The sequence below is a fragment of the Vicugna pacos genome, chromosome 12 (assembly GCF_048564905.1).
Source record: "Vicugna pacos chromosome 12, VicPac4, whole genome shotgun sequence".
NCBI classification, from domain to species: Eukaryota; Metazoa; Chordata; class Mammalia; order Artiodactyla; family Camelidae; genus Vicugna; species Vicugna pacos.
This window is the reverse complement of record NC_132998.1, coordinates 30,779,429-30,794,710: the sequence shown is the minus strand read 5'-3', so window position 1 is coordinate 30,794,710 and position 15,282 is coordinate 30,779,429. Positions and strand designations below refer to the sequence as shown.

At 36.4% G+C, this 15,282-nt stretch overlaps 1 protein-coding gene across 1 annotated transcript in view; it reads left to right on the top strand.

The window, feature by feature from the left end:
- UTP20 (UTP20 small subunit processome component) overlaps positions 1–15,282 on the top strand; it is an 85,506-nt gene that overhangs the window by 41,782 nt on the left and 28,442 nt on the right. Inside the window, exons 28-38 of the mRNA XM_031683204.2 lie at positions 4,815–4,958; positions 5,578–5,657; positions 7,559–7,776; positions 8,306–8,450; positions 9,839–9,926; positions 10,978–11,121; positions 11,315–11,365; positions 11,465–11,617; positions 12,838–12,993; positions 13,338–13,478; positions 13,920–14,057. Of these exons, the coding sequence (XP_031539064.2) occupies positions 4,815–4,958; positions 5,578–5,657; positions 7,559–7,776; positions 8,306–8,450; positions 9,839–9,926; positions 10,978–11,121; positions 11,315–11,365; positions 11,465–11,617; positions 12,838–12,993; positions 13,338–13,478; positions 13,920–14,057 (1,458 nt within the window). The remainder of the gene's footprint in view (positions 1–4,814; positions 4,959–5,577; positions 5,658–7,558; positions 7,777–8,305; positions 8,451–9,838; positions 9,927–10,977; positions 11,122–11,314; positions 11,366–11,464; positions 11,618–12,837; positions 12,994–13,337; positions 13,479–13,919; positions 14,058–15,282) is intronic.

Genomic DNA, 15,282 nt, shown 5'->3' with positions numbered 1-15,282 from the left:
AACCAAAGTCAGGGAGAGCTGACCTGATGTTTCTTAGATTTTAATTTCAAGAGCCTAAAAAAGCGTAGGACAACTTCTAACTCTCATTTGTTCAGAATGGTTGGAGAATGAATAGATCATTGTTAGCATCATCCTTGTTTTTTTGAGACAGAATTGCCCAGAACTCTTTTAAAAGTAAATCTTGCCTAGTGTAAGTGCAGTGTTTTAAATAAAGATAAGGTGCGAGATCGGGCAAGACAAGCCAGCTAGCTTCATAAGGAGATCTTTTCTGAATTATAAACAAGACAGTATATTCATGTTCTGTTGAAACATGGATATGGACATAAGTATACTTCTTTGGAGTCTGGAGAAATTTAATGTTTTTATGGCTGGAGGCTTCTTGGAGGAAATGGGGCTTAAAGATCTATACTCAGATTTCTGCTGTTGATTCTCAGTGAATGACAAATAGTTTTAATTAGCCTCAAATTCCTTGCATTTGATTTATGAATATGCCTGGTAAACTGCCCCTCGAATACAATCAAGACTAAAAATTGACAGCCAAAGTTTCATGCTGCTTCTTCAGGCTACATATGGGTGTAAATCTACTTTTGTAATGAAGTCATATTCTCTGATTACCAAGATCCAGAGAGTTAGAATACAGCTGCCATTTCTGTAGGCACCATTTTGTCTTCCTCATCCTTTCATTCATTCCTTCAGCAAATAATTGAGCCCTTGTTGAGCCCTTACTGTGTGTCAGGCACTGTACTAAGCACTAGGGTGAAACAGCCAACAAAGCAAACAAAAGTTCCTGCCCCTTTAATTATTCAGTAAAACTTATTTCACACCCACTATCTGTCAGACATTGTTGTAGGAGAAAGAGACGGTAAGGATCAGTATCTTGGGGAGAAAATTATAACTAAGTGCACAAATAATTGGAAAAATGTCTGGTGGTAAGTTCTAAGAGGAAAATAAATTCAGGAGTCCCTCTGCAGTTCTCTGAAATTCATTCTCTGTGGTGCTCTCTCCTCTCCAGTGCTCTGCCCTGTGAATTCTAGCCACCTTGACCTCCCCAAGTCGCACAACTCTGTCTCCTCCTTTTAGGAAGATTGTTGGACTCCGCCTGGGCTCTTCCTTCCCACAACAGGGCCTGAAACTCTCCAGGCAGGAAGCTGGGGAATGTGTAGGCTCCCCTCATGTGTTTCTCTCTCTCTGGGGTTGCTTTCCTCTGCTGCCTGCTGTCCAGTGTCTAGAAATCATTGTTCCATTTATTCTGTTTGATTTTTAGTGTCTTGAGAGGGAAAGCTAAGTCTGGTCCCTGTTACTGCGACCTTGACTAGCAGTGGCAAAGCCACCAAAAAGAAGCAGGCAGAGCAGTCCTCTGACTAACACAGGGCTGGGAGCAACTCATGCTGCCAACAGCCAGAGCAGAAACCTCGTAAGACCTGGGGCATCAGGAAGAGTCCTTGGGAGGGGGTTGTCTCAATAGTGGAGCCAGATTTGCCCCGGAATAAAGGCTGCTGTGACACCACCTAACAGAGCTTAAAAAGGTCAAACTTTTTCTAAGGAAATTAACTGCATCCCAGAACAAAGCTCAAAAACTTTTAGATGATTTAAATGAAACTGGAATTCACAGTGTTTGAGAGCCAGTGAGGTAATGCCTGGCTTGCAAAGAAACAGGAAGATTGTGCCCAGAATGAGGAGAAAAACCAGTGGTTAGAAGCAGACCCAGAAACGATACAGAAGGAGACAAGGATATTAAAACAGCTATCAGAAATACGCTCCATATAGACACAGAAATAGAGGAAAGCATGAGCGTGTTAAAGAGAGACATGACATTGTAAAGAACTGAAACAGAATGAAGGGACATGGTGGGAAGCGACCAAACTGGAGGTAGACGGCTGCTGCTTTTACTAGGGTGTTCAGAGTCCTCTTTAAAGAGGTAATATTTGGATATACACCTATCCTGCCATTGGAAGAACATTCCAGACAGCGAAAATGACTAGCAGCATAAAGTCCCTCAGGCAGAACAGCCTTGACACATCCTAAGAAGAGACAGAAGGCCAAGGTGGCTTGAGCACAAGGAGCAGGAAGAATCGTGTAAGGTGGGGGTCAAAAAATATCACTTTGCTTTGTGGAAAAGAGGCTATGGGAAGACCAGGAGTGGAAGCTGACAAGGGGGTGTGGTCTTAGAAAATTTTTTCTCTATGTTATGTGAGAACATAACATTTCAGGACCATAGAAAGAATTATGTGAGAATTTTAGTTTTTGCCTTATAGTTAGTGATTGTGACTACCTACATGTGGGTGTGTTAAATCATGAAAGGTTAGAGGTTTTATAAACCCTCTGTGAAGTCCTCTGACTTCCCACCTTTCCAGTTAACTTAGAAGTTACTCAGTAATGCAGCCTTATTCCCAGGTCAACAGTCGGTAACCCAAGGGATCATTTATGCAATTTCACGCTTCATTAGTTAGTGAGCTGCTAGCCTTCTTCACAGATAGGAGCTTTCTTTTCTTTTCTCTCCTTTTTTTTTTTTCTTTTTTAAACTCCTTAGACAAGTCCATGGAATTCCTTGAGGTGCTGTAATGAATTATTGCACAGTAGTATTACTCAAGTGAGTTAAAGTTCTACATTTGTGTGGTTGAGCTAAGTTACACATTTACTTTTTTGTGTCTTTCAGCTCCTCCGGGGCATTGGCTGACATTGAAATATATGTATTGAGAGTTCTTGAGGATTGTTTGGGCTTGGGTTTGGGGGGTTTTGTTTTTGTTTTTTGGTACATTTAGCAGTGAAGTAACTTGTAAATGTCCATAAACTCAGTCATATTGACTGTTCCTCTGGAAGTAAAGTCTGCAGTTGCTCATTTTCAGGCTTTTTCTCCAGTTTATTCAACAATTACTGAGTGGACCAGGCACTGCAGTTACCAAAGAGACTAGAATATGCAGGTCGTCCTTGATGGGAGGGGGCTGATGGGAATAGGGGAAGGGAGATGGGGTCTGATTTGATGTCATGTTTGCCAAGGTTAGTTTCTTATTGCTCCAGGGGCTCATGGTACCATGCTTTTTCAAATTACCAGTAATAGTTTTATTTAATCTTTCCCCAAACGTGATACAGTTGACAGTGAAACTATTGCCAGTAGAATTGAAGTGGGACAGAGTGACTTGTAGCTGTACCACCTTCTTGTGCTTGCCTGTCATTTCCTCTGTCTTAGTGACTTGAATAGTGAGATAACTAGCCAGAAGTAAATGGTAGAAACATGATTCCTCAGACTTGCACAGCTAGTTAATGGCGTCCTTGTTCATGTTCTCTTGAGTTTAAAACATACAGTTTCAGATTCAAATACTTCTGTTGATCAGATTATCAGGTTCTTAGGACAAGTCACTTCTGTATTGGTTTTCTTCATGATAGCTTGGCCATAAGACTTGATATTCATTATGTTAGAGCATTTGTGTGGTCTTCATATATTTTAGGGTGGTTTATAGATGTTAATGTCAATAATTAAGGTCATATGTAAAAAATAAGTTGTCACTTACATATCCAGGCCTCACAGTATGTTAATCAAGTGGAAAAACAAGTAGGGAGTGAATCTTTCCCCATCTGTTTTATTTTTACAGCATTCTGTGCTTGGGAGAAATCTCTGTGAGGCCTTTCTCTCTCTTCTGCCTGGCCTGAACCTCTTTATCCTTTAAGATCCAGGGGAAATTCTGCATCTTCCATATCAGATTTAGAGTAATTCTTCTGCTGTCAAATATTATTGGCATTTTATTTCTCTCACATAATGTAATAAATTTTCCTTCAGGAAGATTTTCAGTTGAGGTCAGGACTATGGCTACCATGCCATTGGATCCATTGGTAGAGGCTCCATGTATTTTTTCACTCTGAATCTAAACAAATTTATTGTACAATCTATAATTTTATAACTCACAGGGAAGGAGATACCAGTGGAAATAGCATATCTGTTAATAAGAGAAATTTGCTGGTAATTCAGACATCCACCCACTCCAGCCTTAATGCCTCTAAAAAGACAAATCATTTTTATCCAAATTGTATTTTTCTTTGAGCTGTATACTCCCCTCCCCTCCGGGCCGGGGAAGGTATTTAGGCTTATTTATTTTTTGGAAGAGGTACTGGGGATTGAACCCAGGACCTCATGCATGCTAAGCATGTGCTTTATCATTTGAGCTATCCCCTCTCCTCTGAGCTGTATATTTTGAGATCTTCTCATGCCTTAATTCAGTCACTTCATTCTCTTTTAGTGCACAAAGTATTCTACTATATAGGGAGACCGTAAATTCTTTAGTCCCCTAGACTAATTTTAACAAAAATAATTGAAAACTCCTAATCTTAAAAAAGGTAAAAATAATAATAACATAAACATGAAAACTAAAAGTGGCTTTCATTTGAAATAAAGATTTAATTTTTTTTCCTAATCCAAGGCATTGTGATGGCAAAAAAAAAAGGTTTTTTTAGAGTGTTCTGTTCATGGGAAGAAATCAGAATTTTATAATTGAGACAATTGCTTGAAGGAAAAAGTAAAACAATGTAGAATACAAAACAGCTGCTCCCAAACTAAGGACACTCAGGTGTGATTTTACTGGGCAATGGTCATAGAACGCATCTCACCATTTGAAATTTTTAAGTCTCTGCTTTCCCTTTTTGTGCAGTCAGAAAAGCAGTGTGTCTTACTTGCTCAGTGGACATTTCCATGTGAATCACTGCCAGAGTCAGTAGGCTTAATAGCAGGATTTCCGATTCTTAGCCATCTGAGCAAGAGTGCTTCCCCAAGGAGTCAGGGATAAAAATGATACTTTTTTTAATAGAAGATCTTTATTTTACAGATACAGCTAAGGTTTATTAACCCACTGAAAAATTTAAGACGTCTTGGAATCAAAATGGTAACTGACATCTTTTTGGATTGGGAGTCCTATCAGTTCAGAACAGAAGAAATTGATGCTGTGTTTCATGGTGCAGTTTGGCCCCAGGTAAACCTTGATTTCTCCATTCTGCCTGGACTCCTCCTGATTCTTCCTTTACTACTGCTCTGCCGGCACACGCTCCACCCAGACACGAACACCTGTGCTGGTCTTTTCTTTCACAGCAAGCCCTTCTTTGTTTCTAGAACTTTCAGAACACTTTTCTTTGCCTCCACTACCACCTAAAACTCAAGAGCTAGTTTCTGCGATACTATGACATTTATTCTTAAGGCAAATTTGAATGTGATTGTGTCTCTTAAGCAGATGTGACATAACTGCTGTAGCACCTCACATAATGTTCTTCTGGGCTTTGACAAGCATGAGGGAAAATACACGGGGCTTTTTTGTCACTTATTTCCTTGTTTGATTTCTCTGGTTGTCACCCACTTGGTGATGATAATTCGTGTAGTTATAGCTAAGACTGTAAAAGAGACTTGATTTTAGGAAGGATTTTTTTTTTACTGCTCAGTTTGTGCTTTAAATGTTCATCTCTGTCCCTCGGCTCTTTTGTCTTCTGGTGTGATTTCTCTTCTTACTCTGCTTTTTGGTGGTGGTGATGGTTGTTTTTTCCCCCCTGCAATTCTGTATTTGTTTTTATTCTGTGTTCCATTTTTGTTTTGTGTCCTAGATCAGCAGGCTTGGATCTGAGAGTCAGTATTCTCCTACTCCTCTGCTGAAACTAATTAGTATCTGGAGCAGAAATGCAAGGTATAATGTTTTTCTTTTTTTCTCCAGACCAATTTAGAGAAAACTAGTCAAGGGAACTGATGATGTAATTTAGGCTCTTTCCATACAGTGAACTACTTTTAGTGCAGTTAAAGAGATCAAGGTAGTTGTATCTCAAAATACATAGTTTAAAAAAAAATACAAGTTGCTGAACCGTAGGTAGAGAGTGATCCAGGAGAAATGCTTTTATATGTGCATATACATGTGTGTAAATGTAAAATAAACTAGAAAATATATTGAAGGGTACATGAGAAACTGTCAGTGTCACCATAGCATGTGGAGGTTCAGTGGGCCAGAGTCGGGAAGAGAGACTCTTTATGATACATGTTTGTAGTGTCTGAATTATTTATAACAATAAAAAAGGAAAAAAAATGGGTAAAATAACATTTTGTAATTTAGTATAAATTAAAGTTGTAGAGTATGTATTATATCAAAACGTATACATTTTCTGCTATTTTTACAGTTTTATTAAAACTTGAAAATTAGTTGTATTGGAATTGATATGTCCATTTTTCCAATGTGCAGTAATTGTGTTAGCAGTTTGATTTGACCTGGAAAAGGGAAAAGATGTGAAACACGCTAGTAGTTATGTCATCACCTAAATATTACCTTTTTTTGCATGCTTGTTTAAAAATAAAAGCTGATTTGTAATTAGTATCTATGTCTTTTTCCTAATTCCCACTTAAAATAAAAAGCTTCACAAGCTTTCTGGATTTTTCTAGATCATTGTCTCCTTTGTAAAACTCCACTTAAACATGCATACAGTACTCATGGTCACAAATTAGCATCCTTTTGAGGACAGTATGAGCCTTATCTACTGCTGGTTCAGAGATGCTGTGTTACAGACCAAATGCATATTCGCTAAAGAGTGTGGAAACTTTACCTATGTTGTTTATCTCAGTGATGGAAATAGATGTAAAATTTACCCTGATCTAATTTGAAGAATGAAAGATAGAATAAAAGAAAATGTCTTATTACTGATTGAATGATGTTAAAATCTTGGCATCAGTTTTTACAAAATTGGGGTCATAGTGTAACTAGCCTTTGATTTTGTGTGTGTGTGTGTATATTATGTCATGAATTTCCCTGTGTCATTAAATAGTCTTCAAAAACAAACCGAGTATCTTAATGTTATCTTCCTCAGGAAAGCTTGTTTTATTTTTACTGGTCAGAAGTATTCTTTTCACTTATTTCTCAATTTGAGAAAGCAATTTCATATCTTGTTTTCTTACTGAACATTTATAAACAGCACTTCATAAGCATACTTGAGAAATGTTTTACAGTAGTGCCATTGTTATCCAAATAAGCCATGAAGAACTCTCATCCAAAGTCCTTCATCCTTTGTAACAGTGGCTCAGTTTTATATTAGTCGGGTCCTTACTCAAGTACAGATCCATGTCATTGGATGCCACTGCATTCTCTTCTGCAGTTTCTCCCTCATTGACAATGGAGATGATAATATGTAAAGTGCCCATTACTATCCCCAGTATCTGTTGAACAAAGATGCGTGAATATAACCTCTTAGAACTTTTCTTTCGGTTTGTCAGGACAAGGTATGTTAAAGTGCTTGAGCTCTTTTTCCAGCGATGATGAATTGGCAAAGCCAAGCTATTGAGTTTGGCCTTTCTACGAATTACTTGGATTGCCTCTCTGGCTGTAAAACAATTGCTAGCTTGCCCATTGCTGGAAAGCCTTTGTGTTCTCTACCCTTTTAGGATATCTGTTGTGTGAGTCTTTCACTACTGGCGATGAATTCATCCCCCTCCCTTGACAGGTGATCCTAGTCTCTGCATTAAGCTCAGTGTGAACATTCACATGGAACATGTATTTAGAAATAAACATATTGAGAAAGAAGATGACTATTTCAGTGTTTTTTCTTGCAGATATCTCCCTTTCCTGGCTAAACAGAAACCTGGGCACCCAGAATGTGATATCCTGACCAATGTTTTCGCAATTCTCTCAGCAAAGAATCTCTCTGAGGCCACAGCTAGTATTGTGATGGAGATAGCCGATGATCTTCTTAGCCTTCCAGATTTTGAACCCACAGACACAGTTTTAAGCTTGCCAGTAACTGGATGCGTATACACAGAGAGCACAGATGGTACGTAAGCCGCCCAAAGCAAATGATTCTTACACTTCTGAGGTATGGCTTTTTCTTTCGGAATGGAATAATCGATAGAATCTGACTCTTTTTAATAACCTAGGCCATTAAAAGAGTTTCTTTTCTCTAGGAATTAATACCAATTTGTATATATAAAACTGAATTCTTTGGAGTGAGTAGAAATTCAGAGTATTTACACTCCAGAGCTCAACTGTCTTCCAGGACATTATTAAATGATTTCTCATTATCATGTCTCTGAATTCTTCCTAACGTATTATCCTAACAATTCTTTTAGTACTACCAAAAATGGTTTAAATAAAACATTAAGGGGGTCTCATAAAATTTTAATTTAGCTAATAATATAGCTATTTTAACTAAGAAGAAAGTTATTTCATTTTTAGAGTTGAAATTTATTAAATTTTCATGGTCATTGGGTGTCTTCCTTTTATGTCATTAGGAAGATATTGTATAATTATCCTTTAAGAGTCCAGTTAATTAAAATCAGTACACTTATCACTATTTATTTCAGAGTCTATCACAATAGGAGGACGATTAATTCTACCTCATGTACCTGCAATTCTCCAATATCTCAGCAAGACCACAATAAGTGCCGAAAAGGTGAAAAAGAAGAAGAACAGAGCACAAGTCAGTAAAGAACTCGGCATTCTTTCAAAGTAAGTGATATCTTTGTCCTTGAAAGATAACATTACCATCTGTGGTTTTAATTTTTTTTAAATCATATTTGATTTTTCATTTGTTTTAACAAGGTAAAAAGGTTTTCAGTATTTTAAATGCCCTCTGTTTTTAAGTTGATGTAGAATTCTCTTTCTCTGCTGGAATAAACCTTTTATGACATCTGCCTTCATTTAATTATGAAACAGACTTCAAAACTCTAAGATATCTCTAATAAGGCTAAACTAAAGCTTGTTTAGCCTTTGTATATTTTGTTAAAATTAAATTACAATTTTGAGTTAGGTGAGATCATGGTTTTGATTTTTTTAGTATAATTGATAAAAATAATTAATTTAAAAGAGCAGTTCGTTTTGTTTGTTTTTTAAGAGTTTAGAAGATCTTGGGTGGGGAGGGTATAGCTCAGTAGTAGTACGAGCTTAGCACTTACAAGGTCCTGGTTTCAATCCCCAGTACCTCTGTATGTCTGTATGAATATATGTATAAATCAACCAACCAATCAAGCAATAAATATAGTTACCAAAAAAAGTTAAAATCTAATTACCCAAAAAGAAAATATTTTTTTAAAAAAGATCTTGCAGGGGTTTTTAAAGATTCTCTTTGGCAGTAGACCTGGTAGTATATAATTGTGATTTCTATAAAGTATGAGGGTGGTAAACATGAATGCAAAAAATGATTCTATCTTAAACTCTAAATTGTTGCAGGACTTAGTTGTTGAAAGTTTATTTTCTTATGTTATTTTCAACAACCACAAAAAATGCTATATTAGAATCTTCCAGGAACTTAAAAAAAAGTTTTATTTATACTAGTGGTTTTCTAAGTTACACAGAATGGGCAAGCACACTAAATGCACTCGTTAAGTTTTATCATAGGCTGTGTGGTAGTGAGGAGATGATGAGTGATTAGGCACCAGAAGGACGGCTTTGAAAGACTGCTCTACCACTTCCTAGCCGTGTGACATCAACTTCTCTGAGCCTCAGTTTTCTCTGGGCAAAATGGGGGTAATAATCCCTACATTGTAGGGCTATTGTGGGAGTTAAATTGCAATACTGTGCATAAAGCCTTAGCTAAGTCTTGGCACATAAAAACGTTATTTCCTTGCAAAATAAGCAATTATAGCATTTAGTTTACTATAACTAACCTACACAATCAGATGTTACAGAAATAATAGACTAGTAACCAAGAACCTGAAGTTGGAGAGAGTAAGAGTGGGCGCTGCTGAATAAGTGAGTTAGACTTTTTACACACGCACACGTACGTAAATGCCACCTGGGTCTTTCAGCACTGATGTTTTTCTACAGGAAGTTGAACTTAGAGAAATTCTCTTAACTTGTATATCTTCCATTCGTATCTCCTTTTTTTCCTTCTCTAGGATCAGCAAGTTTATGAAAGACAAAGAACAAAGTTCTCTGCTCGTCACGCTCCTCCTTCCTTTCCTCCATCGTGGTAATATTGCTCAGGTATGAATTCGCAGGACATTTATTTGCTTTAAAGTGGCACTTTATTATTAGGTTTATTTGTGAACAATAATTTTATTGGTTAGATTCTGTGATATATTTGTCCCAGCGTATTTGTGAAATGACTTTAGACAGAAATATAAAATTGAAAACAGAGAGGGGAGGTAATAGCCCCAGTGGTGGAGGACATGCTTAGCATATCCAAGGTCCTGGGTTCAATCCCCAGTACCTACTCCAAAAATAAATAAATAAGTAAACCTAATCACCTACCTCCCAAAAAATAAAATGAAAGGAAGGAAAGAAGGAAGGAAGGAAGGAAGGAAGGGTGGGTGGGTGGGTGGGTGGGTGGAAGAAACTAGCGGGGGAAAATTGGAACAGAATTAGGAGTAGGGTCAGAGAAGAAGGTGGAGTCATCATCTACCATTATATTAATAGTGTTATCCTTCATTTTCCTTTCTAATCCATTTCAGGATTTTTTTTTCTCTCTGACTTTGATGGGTAACAAATCTGGATATTCATTGATCTTAAATACGGATCACAGTGGCAAAACTGAATGAAAAGTCAGACTATTTTAATATTCAGACATAGCTAAGAGTTCCTGATAAGATTTTTAAACCCTAGTTCAGTTTTAATTAAAAGAGTCTTCCTGAGGATCAAACTTGTTTATAAGTCCTTAGTAGTTATACTGAATGACTCTTACCACCTAGTAATTCAGTTTAGAAGACCACAGATTTGTGAACAACCAGAAGTGTATATTTTTCCTCAGCAAGTTCATTTTTCTTGGCTCTTTTTTGACTAGAAAATAGAAGAAATTATGTTTCAAAACCATGCATGTTTTCTATTAGAATTAAAGGAAGAAACTAATGGACACTGTTGTGGGCTTTTTGTTAAGTTAAAATGCTAAGAACTTTTAAAGGACTATGAAATAACTTTTCTAATTATTACTACTTTTATCTCTTACTCATATTTATTTGTTTTCTGTAATATATTAAAGCCAAGTTGACCAGCTTTATAAATTACTGAAATGTGATTTCTTTCAATATTTCTTCCTAAGGACACAGAGGTTGATATCCTGGTGACAATACAAAACCTGTTAAAACACTGTCTGGAGCCCACAAGCTTCCTCAAGCCTCTAGCAAAACTCTTCTCAGTTATTAAGAACAAGTTGTCAAGACAATTGCTTTGTACAGTTTTCCAGGTCTGTAATATTCATTTTTATCCCAAATCACCCCTTTTTAAAAAGATCACTATGACATGGAACATATATTAGCAGCTTTCTTGGTGCTGATATGATGTTTCCATATAAACTTGAGTGGGGACAGGGAGTCAAAGAGAGAAGGACAGAAAAGTTAAGATTTTATTCACTAATATATTGTTTTCATTACCTTTAGACTCTTTCTGATTTTGAGAGTGGATTAAAATATATTACTGATGTTGTCAAGGTAAGAAAAAAATCTTAGTTTTCTTTTGCTTCAAAGGTATTATTACTCTTTAAAATTTATGTACCTTTATTTATGTGATTTCAATGGCATTTCTCATAGCTTAACGCCTTTGATCAGAGACATCTTGATGATATCAACTTTGACGTTCGCTTCTCAGCGTTCCAGGTCATCACCTCTTATATTAAAGAGATGCAAACTGTGGATGTTAACTACCTAATTCCAGTCATGCATAACTGTTTCTATAACATGGAGGTAGGTTTTTACAGGAAAAATTTATGAATTCTTTTTTATTTTGATAATACAACAGCACAACCTAATTTCTTAATCTGTTTTTTGAGGATGATGGGATTTTTTAGTCTAAAATTTCTTTCAGTTTTAGAATATTTTGTTTGGCAAATACCATATTGTTATTCTCATGATTTGAAAGGCAAATATTTTGAGTAAAATAAGACATATGGAAGCACTTTGCAAAGTCAAAAAGCTATGTATTAGAATAGGGAAATCCATAAAGACAGAAAGTAAATTAGTGGTGACCAGAGGCTGCAGGGACGGGAGGAATAGGGAGTGACTTCCAATGGGTACGAGGTTTCGCTGGGGGGAGGGGGGTGCTGATGGAAATGTTCTGAAATTAAATAGTGGCTTTGGTTTTAAAACCTTCTGAATATACTGAAAACCATTGAATTGTACACTTTAGAAGAGTGAATTTTATAATGTGTCAGCTAAATATCAAGTATTTAAAGTTGTGCAGCTATATTTGACAGTTTGCCCTCTTTTATTGATATAGTAGAAATAAATGGGATTTGGAACTACATATGTTAAGTACTATGTTGCTAAAATGAATTAAAACTAAAAAATGAGGAAAATGAAACCCTTGATTAGTAGTTAACCATGTAGTGGCATCAGTAATCTCTTTGTGGCATTTTATAGTTACTCATCTGATATTAAGGATTAAGTAATATAGGGGAAAGTATTCTCCCCATTTGGGACTCCTTCATATATCTTATCAGATTTCAACATGAGAATTCTATAGCACTGCCTGGTTGGCTGAGTTGAGAATACTTTCTCTCTACTCATAATCTACATTCTTCAAACCAGGAACTCTGAAGCAGCTAACCAGTATTACACCAGCCAACTCTGTCATTCTAAGTGATCACCTGATTTTGAATTTTGAAAACTAGCTTTAGTGAACCTTTTATTCTGTTTGCTTTGAGAAATAAAGCTAATCAAAAAGTGCATTTCATAGTATTTTCTGAAATAATGACATTTCTCAGCATGATTTTTCAAAATCATTTACTATATTCCTCACAACCCTATGCTTAGTTCTTCCTTAGATATGAAGTATTCTTGGGACATTTCTTAGTGGAGAATTTTACATAGAACAGGGACTAAATATTATAAACTCTTTCATTAGAAAATAACATTCCATATTATAGTTATTGCACAGAATAATTTGGGTTTTTCCCTGTGTCCAGTTAGGAGACATGTCTTTAAGTGATAATGCAAGCATGTGCTTGATGACTGTCATCAAAAAGCTTGCTGCCTTGGATGTCACAGAGAAAGAATATAGAGAAGTCATTCATCGTTCACTCCTGGAGAGACTGAGGAAGGGGTTGAAGAGCCAGACAGAGGTATTGGGGTTTGCCGTTACAATCTTATCTTTTAAGTACTGCTGTCTGTGGGTTTGGGTTTGGGTTTTATTTTTCCCTACTTCTGCTATTGTTTTGTAGAAAAGCAGTCAGGCTTAGTACACTTAATTAAAATACTAGATTGTATAAATATTCACCAAACTTGTAATGGAGAAGTGGGACTGGAAAGGAGAGCGATCACTTCTGACTTTATATAGTTTTCTGCATTGGGAATGCTTTGCTTTTTAAAAAAATTCTAATGACTTTTTTGGTGTTTCTTTGTATTATCTAAGAAGCAAATTCTTTTTAAAATAAAAAAGTTTTTTTTCTCAACTTGGTATTTGCAGAGTGTTCAACAGGATTATACCACGCTGCTTTCCTGTTTAATTCAAACCTTTCCAAATCAACCAGAATTTAAAGACTTGGTGCAGCTTACCGATTGCCATGATCCAGAAACAGACTTCTTTGAGAATATGAAGCACATTCAGGTAGAAGGCAGTTCTGCTTTCTCCCCCCGTCTATAATACAAGCGTTTCAAATAGTTCTGTCTCATTTTAAAAGATCTATTTTCATTTTCCAAAAAGTTTTGAGCTTCTCATTCCTTGGACTTCCTGATCATCAAATTTGCATAGAAGGTTGCATAGAAGGAGATTGTTCCCTGGGGTCTGATTTCCTTGGTAGCATTGCAAACCACAGTAATAGTGTCACCTTTCCCTGACATTTCCTCAGAAGTTTAAATACTCTCCATTGGCAAAGAAATGTTATGAATTATGTCTCTGGAACAAATTAAGGCACAGGTGTTTGCTTATGTAACACATGGACTATATTTCACTCCTTTAATCTTTTCATGGAAAAGGAACATGAGAGTGAAATGGAGCTGGTTGTAGGTGAGATTATTCATTAACTAATTTATATTTTATCAAACACAGATCCACAGAAGAGCAAGAGCCTTGAAGAAACTGGCAAAACAACTAACGGAAGGCAAAATTGTGCTGTCTTCTAAATCTCTTCAGAACTACATCATGCCTTATGCCATGACTCCAGTTTTTGATGAGAAAATGCTCAAGGTAGGGCATTAGATCTAGAAACCAGTAAACCTCTCCCCAAACCATGACACACTTTTCCCAAAAGTAGATGGCGTTGGTGGCATCCGTACTGATGTTGTCACCATCATTACAGGCTTAGAATAGTTCTAAAGCCTTAATTGTGCCTGGCACATAGTAAATGCTCTAAAAATGGTAGCTATTATTTTTATTTTCACTACTATTAGCTCACAAAGGCCAACCACAAAATATTTCCCCTCTTAGGAATGATCACATTACTAAGCATACGTTTATTTTTGTATCATAGGACTTAATTCTGATTAACTCCACTAATCAGCAGACTCATTGTTTTCCCAAATGGCTCATAAGAAATGAAATGAAATGAAAATAGCTGCCTTTTCCTTTAGCACTATGCCAGATAGAGATACTGTTCTAAGTAGTTCAATGTGTAATCTGACTTCCTCACCACAATTCAACCCTGTGGGGTAGGGACTGTTACCACTATTTTATAGGAGTGTAAACTAAGAATGAGTGAGATTATGTAACTTTCTCAAAGATGTACAGACTCAGAACCAGAATTTGAATTTAGGACTGTCTTCAACTTTTTTGTCCTAAGTTTTACCTATACGTTAGTTTTAAACCACATAAGATACTGTTGTTTTTGCTTCATTCAATTACCTGTTAAAGAAATCTTTTAAAATAAGGAAAAGATCTTTTCTATTTGCTTACCTATTTGTAATTTCCAGTGCTCTTCATTCCTTATATATATCCAGATACTCATCCTGTATCATTTTATTGCTAGAGGGAAAACTTCCTTTAAATTTTTTGTAGTACAGGTCTACCAGTAATGAATTCTCTCAGGTTTTGTTTGTCTTTTCTTATCTTCGTTTTTGAAAGATAGTGTTTCTAGATTTGGAATTCTGGTTTGACAGCTTTTGTTTTTTCCCCCCTAGTACTTTAAAGATACTGCTCTACTGACTTCTGGCGGGGGGGTGGGGGGTGGTTCCAAAAGAAGCCATTCTTTGTTCCTCTGAGTAGAATGTATTTTTTCCCCCTAGCTTGCTTTAAAATTTTCTCTTTATCACTAGTTTTAAGCCATTTGTATGTGATTAGTGTAGTTTCCTTCATGTGCTTAATGGGTTTGTTGAGCTTCCTGAATCTGTAGCTTTGTATTGTTCATCAAACTTGGAAGTTTTTGGCCATGACTTCTTCAAAGATATTTGGGTTCCCCTTCTAGCCTTTGGAGATT